At 45.0% G+C, this 17,526-nt stretch overlaps 2 protein-coding genes across 2 annotated transcripts; both read left to right on the plus strand.

The window, feature by feature from the left end:
* The first annotated feature begins 261 nt into the window (after positions 1-261).
* LOC133895975 (uncharacterized) lies at positions 262-1,365 on the plus strand. Its single transcript, XM_062336499.1, has one exon. The coding sequence runs from the start codon at positions 262-264 to the stop codon at positions 1,363-1,365; it is 1,104 nt and encodes a 367-aa protein (XP_062192483.1).
* Positions 1,366-12,336: 10,971 nt separating this feature from the next.
* On the plus strand, positions 12,337-14,237 carry LOC133895969 (uncharacterized). Its single transcript, XM_062336492.1, has 2 exons — positions 12,337-12,462; positions 12,615-14,237. Exon 2 carries the CDS (start codon positions 12,656-12,658, stop codon positions 13,751-13,753), a length of 1,098 nt encoding a protein of 365 aa, XP_062192476.1. The 5' UTR covers positions 12,337-12,462; positions 12,615-12,655; the 3' UTR covers positions 13,754-14,237.
* Positions 14,238-17,526: the final 3,289 nt, after the last annotated feature.

A 17,526-nucleotide genomic window follows, 5' to 3' on the forward strand; every position in this document is an offset into this window, starting at 1 on the left:
ATAACCCTAGCGCTTCTTCACCAGGCTCCCCTCAACGCCGTCGCCACCCCGCCCCGTGTTCCCCCAAAAATCACTCCTTTTTTTTTGTTCTGGCCTCCACCGCTGCCCGAAGAGGAAGACCAGGCCGTAGTCGATCTTCCTCGCCGCCGTGTAGATGATGTTCATATATACTGATGTTCTGATGTTCTGATGTTTTTTCTTGCTTATTTTACACAAACAGTTGCAGCCAGCGTGTAGATCGAGCAAGAGGCTACCAGCTCGATGAGTTTCCGGCGGTTCCTGTACCTTGTGGCGGACGATTGCGTCGACCGCAGCTACTCCCTGCGCCGCATCGACATGTCGCGCTTGTTCTTCCGTCCATCGACGGTGGGGGACCAGCCTTCACCAACGCCGCTCGACAGCAGCGGCGGAGCAGGAGCTGCTGATCCGTCGGCGACAGAGGATGGTGGTCGCCTGCCAGACCCCACCATGATTTTGAGCACTCCAGACATGATGCACGCGCGCGGTAGCATTCACTTCATGCCCTTCAAGAACAAGGGCAGCGGGGAGCACTGCAAGGTGTTCACCATGGACCACACGGGCCGCGCCCTCATGTGCGACCCTGGCCTGCCCCCCGCCGTCAGCCACATGCCTAGCCTGGCCGGTGGCAAGTTCGCACCCTTCTCTCTCACCGTCGGCGATAGCCTCTACGTCATGGACGCGTACCCCAAGCCGGCCGGCCCCAAGCGGCACAGCTTCGAGGTTCTCACCTACGATGCCTACGACAGCTTCATATACAAGGAATGGTACTGGCACCCCCTCAACCCGCCTCCCTACATGTACGGTCCCCACGACTCTTCCCAGTATGTGGAGTCCTACGCGGTGGTCGCCGGCTCAAACATGGTCATATCCAACAAGGCCGCTGCAGAAACCTACTGCTTCGACACAGTGAAGAGCACGTGGAGAAAGGCTGGCGACTGGGCGTTGCCGTTCACCCGCCTCGCCGAGTACGACCCCGAGCACAAGCTCTGGTTCGGGATCTCATCTCTTGACGACGGCTACCGCTTCTGCGCAGCCAACCTGATCGACGCCTCGGGAGAGATGAGGCCTCCCGTGGTGCACGGCTTCTGGAAGGAGTACGTCGAGCCTCCGCCGGAGTGGAGCCTTGCATGGTCCTACGCTGTGCCCCTGGGCTCCTCCAAGTTCTGCATCATCAGGTTGTTTGAGGTTGTTACCATCCACGTCTGCTCCAAGTCTAGGACGGATGAGCTCCAAGCGGTGCTCACCGGCGTGGAGGTGCAGAGTTGCGGCGAAGAGCTCCGTGTGGTCAAGCACAAGTCCGAACGTTACAAGCTCGACGTCACAGTCGACTACCGGGTACTCTAATAAGTCATCATCAACTGTACGTCTGCTATAATAATGGAGTAATAATAATGTAGTAGTGCCATATGTGGAGCTGTCAATGGGTTGATTACCTCATTAGCTGCAGGTTTGTTTGATGGCTGGTTCAGTTAGCTGTAATATCGATCATGGTTTGGTTTTGCTTATGTATGGATGTGGTTCGGATCAAATGGTTCCTCTCTGCATATTATGAGTGTCGTGTCTGCTAATACTCCCATGTTTAAGTTCAAGTTCAGTTACCTTCGATCCTTTTTTAACCATTTTTATCTGTCTGTCCTTCTATATCTACCTAAGAAGAGCTCGACGATGGTGGAAGAGGACGGAGAGCTCCAGGCCAAAGCCTGGGCGATTGAGCGTCAGGAAGAGTAGGCGGTCTGGCGGAAGTGTGGCCGGAGACACATAGATGCTGTTTGGTTCGGCGACTTTTGGACGTAATCCAATTACGGTGCAATCTGATTCCTTTAAACGTGTTTGTTTCAGTTGGCCTGTAAATGGTTTACGCCGTATCGAATCCCAGGCTAATACAATCATGTTACCCCTCCCCTTCCTACGTAAACAGATAACGATACGGATGTGTCGCTATGCTTTTCCCCTGAGCGAGCAGATCCGAAACCTCTGTCTTCCCTTGCCTGAGTAGCTCCGTTGGGGATCGGAGTGCTGCCTCCTCCCTAGTCCCTCACCGCCACTATCATGGCATTTTGCGCTTGCTAGCCGAACAGATTCGTAAGCCCCGGCCGACGGCTCTGCTTGAGGTCGTTCTTGCCGGGATAGCCAGGCTCTGCTTGAGGTCGAAGAGACGAACCTTGGTGTGTGTGGGCATAGTGTGCCTATTGTCCGGCAACATTAAAACTTGACAACCACTCTATCAATAATTAAATATGTTTTTTTGCTAAAGCTGCCTTATGAAAATAAACCCATGCATATGACAGACTTGGCTTTCCGCAAAACTAATCCCTACAACCTGATCCTTGTAATTATTGTAAGCATCTATTGTACCCCTTGAGATAGGATAGGGGTTGGAACTTGCTGAGTACTTATGTACTCACCCTTGCTTGCTGATTACAACAGAGGATCCAGACTTCACCGAGATGATGACGCAGATGAGTAGAGTCGGTCGTGTTTGCACCCGAGCTGCCTATGGTGTCGAGACGCTGCTATGCTTTCATATGCATACCGTGTATCTTATTTATGTTGTTCTTGTACTGGGTTATATTTATCTTTTAATCATTGTATGATTGTGATGTCACCTATTGTAAGACTTGTATTTATCAGCGACTGATCCAGGGACTGGTATAATAAAGTTTTTTTAGCATCGGGGATACTCGGAGCGCTTCAGGTCTAGAACTCATAAACCTAGTTTATCAAAATAGGCGTGGTGCTTAGTTTGATAGACGAAACTATTGAGATAGAGTTTCTATTTATGTTATGACCATATTAAGTGTGCCTTACACACACACACACACACACACACACACACACACACACACACACACACACACACACACACACACACACACACACACACACACACACACACAGAGTATGGTTTCCACAGGGGTCGATTAGAAGATGATTGTCGGGCTACATAGTTAAAAGGACTTATATGATGAATGAAGTAAGTGTCCAAGCCCATTGAAAGAAAGGGGTTTTTTTAGATAAAGGGAGTTTTATTTCATTAAGCTAATGAAAACATCCTGACCTCTACATCTTTTGATGTATGTGGACGACAATTATTACAAACATTTTGGCTATGATGTAGACATCCATCCACCATATAACCACCACACCCCCCCCCGAAAATAAGAGGTTGAAACATAAAATGAAACTTTGCCACACACTCCCACCAAACAATGGAGGATTAAGAATAAACAAACCAAAGCTCTCCATTAACGACCTATTCTATTGCTAAACCTCCACCCATGCGTGGTGAAGATATCCATTATCGTTGTCTCGAACAGACGACATGCCACACACATTACAACCCGGTCCTCCTCCTTTTGCATTAATGTCCATAATCTGATCCAGTGTGTGGCCCTAAAGATAACCTGCAGAGAATAATGAATTTGTGCTTTGTCAAAAATCACCTCATTCCGGCTTAGCCAAATTGCCTAACAAATGGCAGTAGCCCCGACCAGAATTTGTTTTTTCAACTTTGTTCCTATTCCCCTAAGCCATATGCCCAACATATTGCTAATAGTACACAACAATTACCCCATCCTGTAAACCATTACACAACAGTTTTTCATTTTTATTGTCAATTTGTTCTAGCACTAGATCATCATCTGTTTCTAGCCAGCTAATACTTACAGTGTTGTGTTGACTATTTTCTTCCATCTCCATGATATCTTCCACTGTCACCACTTCATCATTTTCTGCCATGACTTGGAAACTAAGGTCTTCCAGTGTTTTGTCCACTACCTTAGACATAATTTCCTCTACCTTGCCTAGGTAAAAAGCATCCTTCTCTTCTACAGACATTCCTTCTGTTGACCACCCTCCAAGTGACATAAATTGTTGCCTTGTTACATTTGGTGCAGCACCAGCGCCTTTGTCCCCACTTTTTGTCGTATCACCTCCATTCTTTGCCTTTTTTAATTCTCTGTCATTCATGTCCTTGTCATCCTGATGCTTCTCCCTCTTATCCTTGTCATATGTATCATCCACATCCATTCTGTCATTATTGCCACTGTGTCCCCCTGCTCTACCATTAGCCTGACATAAAAAAACTTGTTCCCAATCACAACATGTAACTTCTCCAGAATTAAAGTGGGATCAAGCACTGCCACATGAACTCTCCCAAAAACATTTCGCATTGTTGTGATCATATCCACTGATTGAGTAGCTCCAATCATGGATCCTACACCCCACAACATTGAAAACTCCGAAGCTTCTCCGGAAGATCATATACTCTTACCCACATATTAGGAAGAGTAAGACCATCGTTTGGTGCCTGCCACTCCTCAAAGGTGAGTTTGACATTGTGTTCCTTTATCTCCGCACTGCCAAAGGCAACATAATGCTGTAAATCCACCTTTGTGGGAAAGGGCACTAAATATGAGTTCTCACCATACACTTCTGCCTTCCATGTCCACTTTGACGGGATCAGCCTATGTAGCTCCTCCAACAACTAAGGTACTATAACATCCCCCCAACAACTGTAACTATTGATGTCTTAGTATCCTTCTTCGCCTCCTGAATCGGGGGCATGTGGAATATGGTAAAAGCCCAACCCTTCCATAGCAAAACCCACCGCCTGAGCCACAGTTTTTGGAGCTTTGAGAATGGAACACTTATGTGTAACATGCTCATTACTCTCACAGATCTCACAGAACAAAATAGCAAGATAGTCTACAGTGGCATGTCCCTTTGTATAGCATCTGAAACAAAACTTAGGTTTAAACATAACCTCCTTCCCTTTGTTCGCTATGGGTGCTTCCACTATCTACCAATGCAACAACCCTTTTTCCTCCCACTAGCAATGGAAGACAAAAGGTGGCCACAGACCTAGTCCCCTGGACAGGTTGTTTGGATATTTGCATCAGTACAGGTGTTGGTTGCTGCCCTTCTGCATCATAGATTAGCTGATCATATGTTTCATTTTCTAGCTGGCGGATCTCTTCTGGTTCTACTGTCATGGCATGGGATGACACATGGTAGTATTGTGAGGAACCGTCCAAATAATATTCTAATTAATCACCAAGAGGATCATTATTCATAATCGCAACCTTGATGATTAATCAGAATATCATCTCGGTAGTCCCGGCACGTGTTTTGTGCCCAAGATCGGAACACATGCCTTCCAACATTTAGCATCACAACATAGCTTAAGAAAGAGTAAGTAATTAACATTTATATTACAAGTCTTTAACATGCAACCATTTCCAACAATTTACATCAAAAGGTAACAACATCTACGCAGCGAAAACAAAAACCTATACAACAAAAGAGAGTGGAGCCACATGCCCTTAGGCTCCACCCCAAAAGCACGACCTCCGAGAGTAGGATGCACTACTCTTGCTCGCCACCCTGATCGGCAAGCACAAAGCAGCCAAACACCAGCTCTTCCTCACCAGCAGCACCTGAAAACGCAGGAATAAGTACGAAGGTACTCGCAAGACTTAAACCATATAGAGCACATATACATAGCTCGACTCCAAGGATTATGCATTGAGCCATTAGCAAGGAAAAGCCACAATGTTAAGTTAAACATAAGCGGTTAGCAACCTGGACACATATGTGTGAGCAACTAACTTAACCAACAAAAATATAACTCTACCCTACCATAACCAACTGAACATAAATAAATGGAACCATTATTAACATACATGTAACAAAGACCAACTCAACCATCTCCCACATATCCAACCATCAACCACAAGCGAAAACTCTATGACCGATGCAGATGGACAGAAGCATGCTCATGACCGAGAGCGTGACATTTTAAAATATTTTTACACCTTGCAGGGGGATGCTCCTGGACCCACACGACTTGAGGACCATACGGCTTGCATGACCACACAGATCCATACAAGGTGGTACTCATGTCAACCTTTCCCAATAAGCCCCAACCATTTGGATCATGCATCGCTCGGCGCGGAGGTACTAGAACTACTCCCAGAGCAAACTAGCACCTCTTACAAGTCCGCCCACTCACACAGTCGATGTTCACGCCCAAATGATCACAGCTACAGAGGTATTCGGCTCGCCTTACCATTAGATCGGCATGTGGTGAGTAAGGTAAGTGCTAAAGCCGACTACACCGACGATTGGTGCTTAAACGACGCAAGCGGTCTACGGTGTCTGGGATCCTCTCCCGACCTACCCAGGGGAACTTCACATCCGGGCAGGATAAACACCTCCTAGCACCTCCCACGTCTCGTCTCATACTTACCACTCATACAATCATCATCAACCCATATCCAATATTGTGATCATTACGAAAGTAAATAATGCCTATGCTCGCGAACGATGAAATAATTCACCGCTCGACTTCTACCGAATGACCTATGCATTGCTAAGCATTCAATTTAACTTATAATCTAGACACCAACAACATACTCAAGGCGACAAGAAAAGGATGAACAACAATTCAAGGTAGAAGTAATGCATTCAACATAGGATCTACCCACTTGTACCCGATCTCGACTAGACACATGCAAACATACATAAGAAAAGTTTATCAATTTTAGACTTCATTTAATTGAACAAAGGTGCAATATGCTTAGTTGCTTGCCTTGCTACTCAGGTGGCTGCCTAAAATTACCCACGCAACACTAGTAGAAATCCAGAAGATTAGAGTCGTCTTCAACCACGGGCGTCTCTTTCTCCGGCTCCTTGTTCACTAAAGAAGAGCGCATGAAATGATGAGCATGAGTGAATGCAACAAGGTATGCCACAATGCTTAATAACATACTGGAAGTACAAGACATGCGAATCAATGCAATAATAAACGATCTAAATGAAATCTGAAAAATAACAGCCACCCGGAGTATCCGGGTTAGTTCGGAGTATCCGGGTCCGGACCCTCTGGGTGAACCTCCGGAAGAGGCGCTCAGTTACTGCCTTTTTATTTGACTGGCCCAGAGTATCCGGGTGAATCCGAAGTATCTGGGTTCCGGAGCCTCCGAGCCATCCTCCGGAGAAGGTGCTCGGTTAGCCAATTTTCTAACTTAACCCAGAACCTCTGGGCTGGTCCGGACTATCTGGGCTATGCCGGAGACTCCGGGTGAGGCTCCGAGAGAGGCTCTCGGTTAATCGTAACGTAATTACCCAGAGTCTCCGGGTTTACCCGGATTATCCGGGTGAGGCAGACTTAGGTTTTTCCACAAATTTTCCCTCGATTGATTCGACTCACTTTACAAATATGTGCTACACAAACGTGTATATGCCCTATCCAAAGGATTCTAAAACCATCTTGCACCCTAAACCCTAACAAATTTTGAACACAATTCGACGGACGATTTCTACTGAACCCGGAGTATTCGGGTGAGGCCGGAGTATCCGGGTCAGCCCAAAAAAGCTGTCCTCAAGTGGATTTTTGGTCGATTCGAGTTGCGATCTTCTCCAAGCCTAAAGAGAACATGTTAGGGATAGTCCAAGGGTCCTAGAACTCACTCATCAACTAGCAACACGACTCTATAGCTCAAATTTGTCTAAAACTCTATTTTTGCTCCAAAAAGCTCAAGAACTTCAAGAACTACTTGATTCTTCCATGAAAACGAAAATGAATTGTATAGATGAGTAGCTCATGAGCTAGAGAATGTATAGACACCACATGCATACCTTGATCTTGCTCCTAGAGAGAGAAATCCAAGGGAGAGTGAGAGAGCTTGAGGGAGAGGGGGGCAACAGCAGCTGCTGCAAGGTGGGAGGTGTGGGGAGTGAGGGAGGAGAGAGAGGGAGCAGGTGGTGCTGCCCCTTTTGGTGGTTGGGATGGTGAGGCCACTTGTGGGGCCCATGTGTTGGAGAAAAGGGGATATTTCCAATGCGATTTCTATTCTTTTCTCTCCCAAATTTCTTTCTCTTATCCAAATGATTTTAAACGAATTGCTTTATAGTTACAAAACAAAATCACACAAAATTAAACATAATGCTTAAGAAGCATATTTATGCTTAATTATGTAATTACGGATTTTGGGACGTGACAAGTATTCACACTTCAATTTATGTTTTGGAGTCTAGGGAGCTGAACATTTCCAACATGTCCCAGGCTCTTTTGGTTTTGTGTTAATATTTGACAGTTTATCAGGTTTGGATACAACCTCCATCCTTGGTGCTGGCATTGAATTCTTCTGTAAAACCGCATTAGGATAAGTCTGCCTGTTGGTTATGCTTGGTACATTGGGACCATATCTCCTACTCATCACTGCTTTCTCAAGATCTCTTGCAATTCCATAGGCACCCAACATGCTATGTGGTCTGTGAGGCTTCAAGTAGTGTTTAATCTGGTCCTTTAGGCCCTTGACAAAACACCTCACATAATACTCCTCCTGTAAACCAGGGTGCTGCCTTTGCATTCTAGACATGAGTTCCTCAAACTTGTCTATATATGCTGACACACTGGATTCTTGGATGAGTGAGTGGAATACTTCTACAATGTCATACATGCTATACTCGGCAAACCTGTTGCAGGCTAGAGAACAGAATTGAGCCCACCTCATTAATCTAGCTGACATCCTCAAACTGTGCCACCAATGTTCTACCCTTCCAGAGCAATGTAGCCATGGATACCCACATTTCTTGAGGAACATTAGCTAAATCAAAATACTTCTCACATTACCTAGTACATCCCACTAGGTTATCACCTTGGAAGTTGGGGAAATCAAGCTTAGGCCTAGAAATTGACAAGCTGAAGGTATTATCCATCTGCCTCTAACTGAATCTATCTGCCATATTTCCAAATGTTTGTCTATGGCTATCTTGAACTCTAGCCTATGGGTGTGTAAGATGGACAGATATGGAGTTCTTTCATGTATTCCATCAGTTTCAGGAACATGTGTGTGTGGTTTTGCTGGAACATCAGTGTAAACATACCCAAATGGTGAGTGCTGACTAACTACAGCCGGCTCATCATGCATATGGGTGACATCCCCATTGAGTTTTCCCCCTTTCCCATCCAGTGCCAGTTTGCCCAGATCCTCAATAGTATCACCCAGTTCAGACTCCCTGATTATCTCCCTATCAACACCATTCATAGGACCTTTAGTCCATCCCGACATTGAATTCTGAATTGAATGTAACATCTCACTCGTGTGTGTCAACTGTATCTCTACATTCCCTACTCTAGATTTGAGCTCATGTACCTCATCCTGCATGGTCTCCATGAACCCAGTGCTGGAACCCTCCATGGCCGCTAGGTCTTCTGGATGGTAACACATGTGGTGGAAGAAGCCACCACCACAGTTGCCGCTGTCGCCGACATCGAAGAAGTCGCATCTGCTGTCGTCTTGGTGTTCCTCGTCATGGCGCACCTTTGTGGAACATATCGGTTCGGAACTCCTCCCCAATAGTCTGCTCCACGGATCTACCGCCGCCTGAGTTGGAGATCGAATCAGGGATTTTACACAAGGATTAATTGTGAAACCTTCTCCTAAATCACACTCGCCACCGTCACCACCGCGAACTCCAACTCAACCCGGTACCCAGAATTTTACACTCGAACAGGCGTCGAGCAACCCTCATCGGCGATTGAGTTCGTCGCTGTTTTGTGCCGAGAATCGGCGAGTTCTGATACCAATTTGTCACTCCCGATTGGAATCGAGTGCAACAATCCAAAGGAAACCAACTTGCGATCACAATTTCTAAAGAACACGACAATTCCAGGGGAAGAACATTGACGAATGTTCATTCCCCATTTGGTTTTCAGTGGTTCTGGATACAGTAATAGCATAGATGATTCCATTTTGCTACTCCTGGAGGATTTATACCCCCGACTCAACAAAATTTTACAGACGCGGTAACGAACTGAAATTACAGACTCTGTAACTCAATCAGCTAACACTGTAACTCATCCGACAAGGATAACTAGCGACCGTTTAACAGCTAAGTAACTCTAATTAATATTGAGTAATACTAGCCCTCCATCTTGAGATGAGTGGTCCTCCAGTGTCCAGTTCGAAGCGGTATCCTTTTGGTCATGACATTACTTCGAGAGGATCCCCTACCCCGAATCCGGAGAGTCATCGACGTCGTTCCCAGTCCGATTCAAGGAAGCTTGCAAGGTCATCGGCATCATCCTCGTCCTCATCGTCGATGTCGTTGCGTTCACCTCCCTCTTTATGATTCGACCACTCTTCCTCAGGGAGTGGGTCAGCGTTCTGGCCCGCCGCGTCGCCCTGCCGTCGGCCATGCTCCTCCATAATCGTCGCCTTGTCGCCGCCATCGAATCGGCGCTCCACCCTTGCCCTATAGCGAGAGGCATGTATTGGTGCGGTTGGAGGATGCATGAGCCACCAGAACGGAAGGTGGGACGAATCTGGAGAGGGCCCCACGGGGGCAAGGAGGACGGGGTTGGTCCGGTTTTTCTGATTTTTAGTTTTGCAGGTTTTTAAGTGTTTTCTAATTTTTTATTAGGCAGTGGGAGGGGAGGGGAGGTGGGAGGGGGTGACACACGAACTAACTTGTGTTTTATATAGTAGAGATTGCTTATTCAGATGTACGTATTTATAGGGGAGAATCTATCGAAATTTTCTAAATTTTCAGACTTTATACTCCCTCCGGTCACAAATGAATGACGTTTTGGACAAAGTCCGGTCAAACTTTTGAAACTTTGACCATCGATAACTTTTAAAATGTTTAGTTTCAAAATATGAAAAATTATATGTGTGGATTTATCTTCAAAAATACTTTCATAATATCATAAACTTATTGGATTATATAAATATATTCTAGTTGAAAATAGTGGTTAAATGTATGCATCGAAGACCGTGTTGTATCCAAAACGTCAAGTATTTTTTGCTAGAGGTAGTACGTTTTTGGGTGTTGTGGGGTAAAAGTCAAGTATGTGGATACCTAGGTTGTTACAGAATGCTGTAGCACCATCTGGAGGAGGCTCCCCGAGACGGAGAGGGGGTGGAGGAGGCGAGATGGGAGCGGCGAGACGAGCGCATGGTGGGGACGCCATTGCGGAAGGCCTAGGAGATGGGGGAAATGGGAGAGGCGGGATAGGAGTTTTTTTTAAAAAAGATTTGGGACTAAACAAATCGCAATTACAAGTGATCATGGGCCATCCAGAACTCAGGCCCTTCCGTTGAGTTCTGCAGCGCCGTTGGTGGTCTTCCTAGGGTAAGAGGAGTCATTGAGTTTTTTTTAATATTTTCTAACATTAATATTTAAATAAATAGATCTATAATAAAAAGAATTAAAAGAATAGACGGCTACCACCCTCCCATGGGCCGGTTAGGCCCTTACCGCACTCTGATCGAAGGTAGCGCGAACATTGTTTCGTCAAAATCATTGTTCACAATAATATTTTTCCCTCCTATGTTCTTTATACAAAACTGTGGTCTTTTGTTGCTTCAAAAATCCTAAATTGTTTTGTACGTATATCATAATTAATGTGCAACCCATTTTAATTAGATTCACCTAAAAAGCATGTGTAGAATTTAAACTAAAATTCTCCAAAAAAGACTACTTTTATAACTTTTAATAATTGTTATGGCCTCAAATAAATTTCCAAAAATTTGAAAAATTTCACTAATATTAATATTATGTGATGGAATAATTTTTAAAATTATTTCCAGCCCTAGTCTATATGGTGAAAAAGTGAGTTACTTTGTAATGCTCTATTTATATGCATTTTTATCATTTCATGTGAATAGAGCATTACAAAAGAACTCACTTTTTCAACATATAGCCTAGGGCTTGAAATAATTTTATAAATTATTCCATCACATAATATGAATATTAGTGAATTTTTACAGATTTTTGGAAATTTATTTGGGCCCCTAACAATTGTTAAAAGTTATAAAAGTAATCTTTTTTTGGAGAATTTTAGTTCAAATTCTACACATGCGTTTTAGGTGAATACAATTAAAATAGGTTGCACATGAATTATAAATACGTAAAAAAAAATTTAGGATTTTTTGGAGTAACAGAAGATCACAGTTTTGTATAAAGAAGATGAGAGGAAAAAATATTACTGTGATTTTGTAACCGCGGAGGGCTGTTAGCCCAGGCACTGCCACGGTGGACTGCTTACTTCTGCTTACTGTCTTCTCAGAAGGTGGTAAGAGCCTAACCGCCCGGCGGTAGTCTATTCTTGCAATTCTTTTTATCAGGGGCTATTTATTTAAATATTAATGTTAGAAAATATAAAAATAAAAAACTCGGAGTTATTTGAAGGGGAAAGAGCAGCCCAGTTATGGGTAGCTAGCCCAGTTTAGGGCCCGGCCCAACTCAGGAAGGGACCGGGAGATAACCCTAGCGCTTCTTCACCAGGCTCCCCTCAACGCCGCCGCCACCCCGCCCCGTGTTCCCCCAAAAATCACTCCTTTTTTTTTGTTCTGGCCTCCTCCGCTGCCCGAAGAGGAAGACCAGGCCGTAGTCGATCTTCCTCGCCGCCGTGTAGTCCTGCCCTGCCTGGTAACGATCGATCCTCCTCTCTCTAGTCTCTATATGGATGGATGGATGAAGTCATATATTTATTCGTCTCAAGTGATTACTGATTCTCTTGAGATGATGTTCATATATACTGATGTTCTGATGTTTTTTCTTGCTTTTTTTTACACAAACAGTTGCAGCCAGCGTGTAGATCGAGCGAGAGGCTACCAGCTCGATGAGTTTCCGGCGGTTCCTGTACCTTGTGGCGGACGATTACGTCGACCGCAGCTACTCCCTGCGCCGCATCGACATGTCGCGCTTGTTCTTCCGTCCATCGACGGTGGGGGACCAGCCTTCACCAACGCCGCTCGACAGCAGCGGCGGAGCAGGAGCTGCTGATCCGTCGGCGACAGAGGATGGTGGTCGCCTGCCAGACCCCACCATGATTTTGAGCACTCCAGACATGATGCATGCGCGCGGTAGCATTCACTTCATGCCCTTCAAGAACAAGGGCAGCGGGGAGCACTGCAAGGTGTTCACCATGGACCACACGGGCCGCGCCCTCATGTGCGACCCTGGCCTGCCCCCCGCCTTCCGCCACCTGCCCAGCCTGGCCAGTGGCAAGGCCGCACCCTTCTCTCTCACCGTCGGCGACAGCCTCTACATCATGGACGCGTTCCCCAAGCCGCCCGGCCCCAAGCGGCACAGCTTCGAGGTTCTCACCTACGATGAAAAATGCAACTTCAAGGAATCGTACTGGCACACTCTCCACCCGCCTCCCTATGTGTACGATCTCCGCGACTCTTCCCAGTATGTCGAGTCCTACGCGCTGGTCGCCGGCTCAAACATGGTCATATCCAACAAGGCCGTTGCAGAAACCTACTGCTTCGACACAGTGAAGAGCACGTGGAGAAAAGCCGGCGACTGGGCGTTGCCGTTCACCCGCCTCGCTGAGTACGACCCCGATCACAAGCTCTGGTTTGGGATCTCGTCTTATGACGACGGCTACCGCTTCTGCGGGGCCAACCTGATCGACGCCTCGGGAGAGATGAGGCCTCCCGTGGTGCACGGCTTCTGGAAGGAGTACGTCGAGCCTCCGCCGGAGTGGAGCCTTGCATGGTCCTACGCTGTGCCCCTGGGCTCCTCCAAGTTCTGCATCATCAGGTTGTTTGAGGTTGTTACCATCCACGTCTGCTCCAAGTCTAGGACGGATGAGCTCCAAGCGGTGCTCACCGGCGTGGAGGTGCAGAGTTGCGGCGAAGAGCTCCGTGTGGTCAAGCACAAGTCCGAACGTTACAAGCTCGACATCACAGTCGACTACCGGGTACTCTAATAAGTCATCATCAACTGTACGTCTGCTATGATAATGATTTGGACACGTGTCGCTCCGGGCGGGATGGGTGGTGGAAAATGGGTTTTAGATGCAAACTTTGTGATTTTGTGCCGAGGTGTGGCCGGGGACACATAGACAAAGAGAAGCTCGGCGGTGACACCTCACGGGAGGTCCGCCCCCACCGCACAGGCCGAGGCCACTCGCCCACGGGGCGCGCACCGGCACGGATTCTCTGATACGTTATGTGGCCCACGCGTCAGTGAGCGTAACGTACGTCAGAGAATCCGCCGGGGACGTGCACGAACCCACCTCCCTTTTGGTTGATATGCTTCCTAATCACTTCCCTCGTCAAACAAATCAACTCGCCTCCTTCCATGGCGCGCTTTCACTCTTGCTCTATACAGATCCAGAGCTAGATATCTGTCATGATCATGATGTAGTTAATTTTCACAGGCTATTATTGTTAATATCAGCGAAGAAATTAACAGTCTTCTTGCTACTTCAGTTGCCCTGCCTCTGCGTGTGGGCTTATAAATCTCAGGCTAAAACTTTATTTTGTTAATTTCATTCAGTTAAACACTTATATGGTTGAGGAGAAATTGCCCAAATGCAATCCACTTGAGTGAGATTCGATGAAAGCAATCGAGTTGGCTGCAATTGCCTGAAAGCCATCAAAACCGAATTTTGGGTCGATTGAACGCTATTTCTGTCTTGTATGCTCATTTTGCTTTTCTTTTGCATCCCAGGCTCTACTGATCTGACCGTTTTGCCCCTCCGGCAGAAATACAACCTGGGCGAAGCGATGCGGTCGGACTAGTCTCTAGTGTCATCTCGTTCGTCGTGCCTCCCATCGCATCGGTCCACTTTGTGAAGTAATCCGTAGCAACCAAAACAAAGCGATGACCTTTTGAAGATGAAGGATGAATTTGGCCGATGAAATATAAAGCCCATCCTCGGAATGGCCATGGTTTGATGATAGGATTCAACATAGAAGCAGGAGCTAACTGTATATCACCAAACTTTTGACATGCTTCACATCCTTTGTAATATCTAGAGCAATCATCAAACATAGTCGGCCAATAAAATCCAGCTCTCCTTAACAACCATACTATTTTGCGAGCCGACTGATGTGTTCCACAAATACCTTCATGTACTTCACCCATAGTAATTTTACTTTGCTCCGAACCTAGACATTTTAGAAGCAACCCATCTATGGTTCAACGATATAATTCACCATCCAATATCACATATTTTAAAGCTTGTCGCCTAGCATTTTTATCTACCGATGAACTAGAATTTTCTAAATATTCGATCATCGGCTTTCTCCAATCACTAGACATATGCAATATGATTTTTTGAGCAAAACCGAACCTTCTTCCTGTTTTTCGGCCAAAAGAACACTAGCACAAGCTAACAACGGTTTTTCTAACACAAAGAACATCCCTCTATTTACTCGATAACCAGATGCTTGCTGCGCTAAATCATTTGCCCTCATATTCTCTTCTCTAGATATGTGAACGATGGTGAAATCATCAAAACTTGCTATGATATCTAAGCATCTATCTAAATAGCTATTTAGTGACTCATCAAAGCATTGATAAACTCTAGAAACTTGCTACACCACTAGTAATGAATCACCAAACAATTCTACATGTGTTACGCCCATGGACTTTAAAATTTGCAAACCTAACAAAAGAGCTTCGTACTCGGCTTGATTGTTGGTACAAAAGTATTCTAAGCGAACCGATGTTTCGAAAACAACACCTCTAGGTGAAATTAAAACAATGCCAACACCTTGACCTTCTCTACAAGCTGAGCCATCAAAGTATAACTTCCATGAACACACACTAATCAAACTAACCAACGCATCACTATCAATATGATGATCAATAATAAAATCAACAACGATTTGGCTTTTCATTGGTCTTAACGGTTCATAAGCCAAATCATATTCAATCAAAGCATAGACCCACTTTCCGATTCTACCACTCAAAATCGGCTTTTGCAACATGTACTTAATAACATCGGTTTGGCATGCAACCACACAAGTACTAGAAAGCAAATAATGTCTCAACTTGGTGCATGCATAGTATAAAGATAAACATAATTTTTCAATAAATGCATACCTTGTTTCCGCATCCAAAAGACGCTGGCTCAAATAAGTGATCGCATATTCTTTCCCGTCGCTTTCTTGTGTAAGAACAGCAGCTATTACCGTCTCTTGTGTAGCAACATACAGCCGAAATAGAATCCCAGCCTTGGGCACCATTTACACGGGAGGTGATGACAAATATTTTTTGATGTCATCAAAAGTTTGTTGCTGTTCTGCCCCCCAAGTAAAATCGGCTTCTTTCTTTAACCGAAGTATGGGAGTAAAAGCACTAATCTTGCCGGACAAGTTATATATGAAACGCCTCAAATAATTGACCTTTCCCAGCAAATTTTGGACATCTCTCTTTGATTGTGGCGCTCCCAACTTATCTATAGCTGCTATTTTGTTAGGATCTATCTCTATGCCTCTTTCATGTATTATGAAACCTAAGAATTTGCCCGCTGATACACCAAAAGCACACTTAAGTGGGTTCATCTTTAAACCATTCCGACACATTCTTTCAAAAGCTAAACACAAATCGGCTAAATGACTACCCATATCATCCCATTTGATAACAATATCATCAATATAAATCTCCAAGATGACACCAAACAAATCATGAAAGATCAAATTCATAGCTCTTTGATAAGTAGCACCGGCGTTCTTTAAACCAAATGTCATAACAACCCATTCAAATAAACCAACAAAACCCGGGCAACGGAAAGCCGTTTTAGATATATCTTCTTCGGCCATGAAAATTTGATTATAGCCCGCATTACCATCCAAAAAACTAATAACTCTATGACCCGAAGCATCATTAATCAGCATATCGGCGATGGGCATAGGATATTCATCTTTAGGAGTAGCTTTATTTAAATCTCTAAAATCAATGCATACTCTCAATTTATCACTATTTTTCTTCTCAACCGGGACAATATTAGATATCCATTCAGCATATCTACAAGGACGAATAAACCCCGCAGCGAGCAACCGGCTTATTTCTTCTTTGATTCGCCCATACATGTTAGGATTAAACTTTCTAGCTGGTTGTTTGTGAGGTCTAAAACCCAACTTTATGGAAAGCCGATGCTCTACAAGCTCACGGCTAAGTCCCGGCATCTCATGATACTCCCAAGCGAAACAATCGATATATTCTTTGAGTAATGCAATCATTTCGCCTTTTTGAACATCATGCATGTTTTTATTCACAAATGTCGGCCTAGGAACAGTACCATCTCCTATATCTACCTCTTCTAATGGATCAGCCGACGAAAAACCTTGTCCTAGCTTTTCTATCTCATCAAAATCATCAATAGTCTCACAAATATCGTTCTTTTTAGACTGATATTGCTCCACACGCTGTTGCAACCATTCTAAATTACTTTATTTATCCATTTATAACATTACATTGCTAAGCCGAGATGAAGAAATCGGCTGTACAGACATGGGTACAAAACCATCTCTAGTAACACTAAGAAAATCATACCCCGAAAAGTCTTGACCGGAGAGACACTGTACATTCCCATGTTGCCAATCTACCGAAGCATCGACCAAAGCAACAAAAGCCGATGTATCCGCATGTACAACCTCTATTTCATCGTCTACCCATTGAATCAAGAATTGGTGCAAACTAGAAGGTACACAACGATTTGCATGAATCCAATCATGGCCTAATAAAACG

Source organism: Phragmites australis, chromosome 16 (genome assembly GCF_958298935.1).
Source record: "Phragmites australis chromosome 16, lpPhrAust1.1, whole genome shotgun sequence".
NCBI lineage: Eukaryota > Viridiplantae > Streptophyta > Magnoliopsida > Poales > Poaceae > Phragmites > Phragmites australis.

Coding starts and splice junctions, on each gene's coding strand:
- LOC133895969 (XM_062336492.1), top strand. CDS start 12,656: ATGAGTTTCCGGCGGTTCCTGTACCTTGTGGCGGACGATTACGTCGAC.
- LOC133895975 (XM_062336499.1), top strand. CDS start 262: ATGAGTTTCCGGCGGTTCCTGTACCTTGTGGCGGACGATTGCGTCGAC.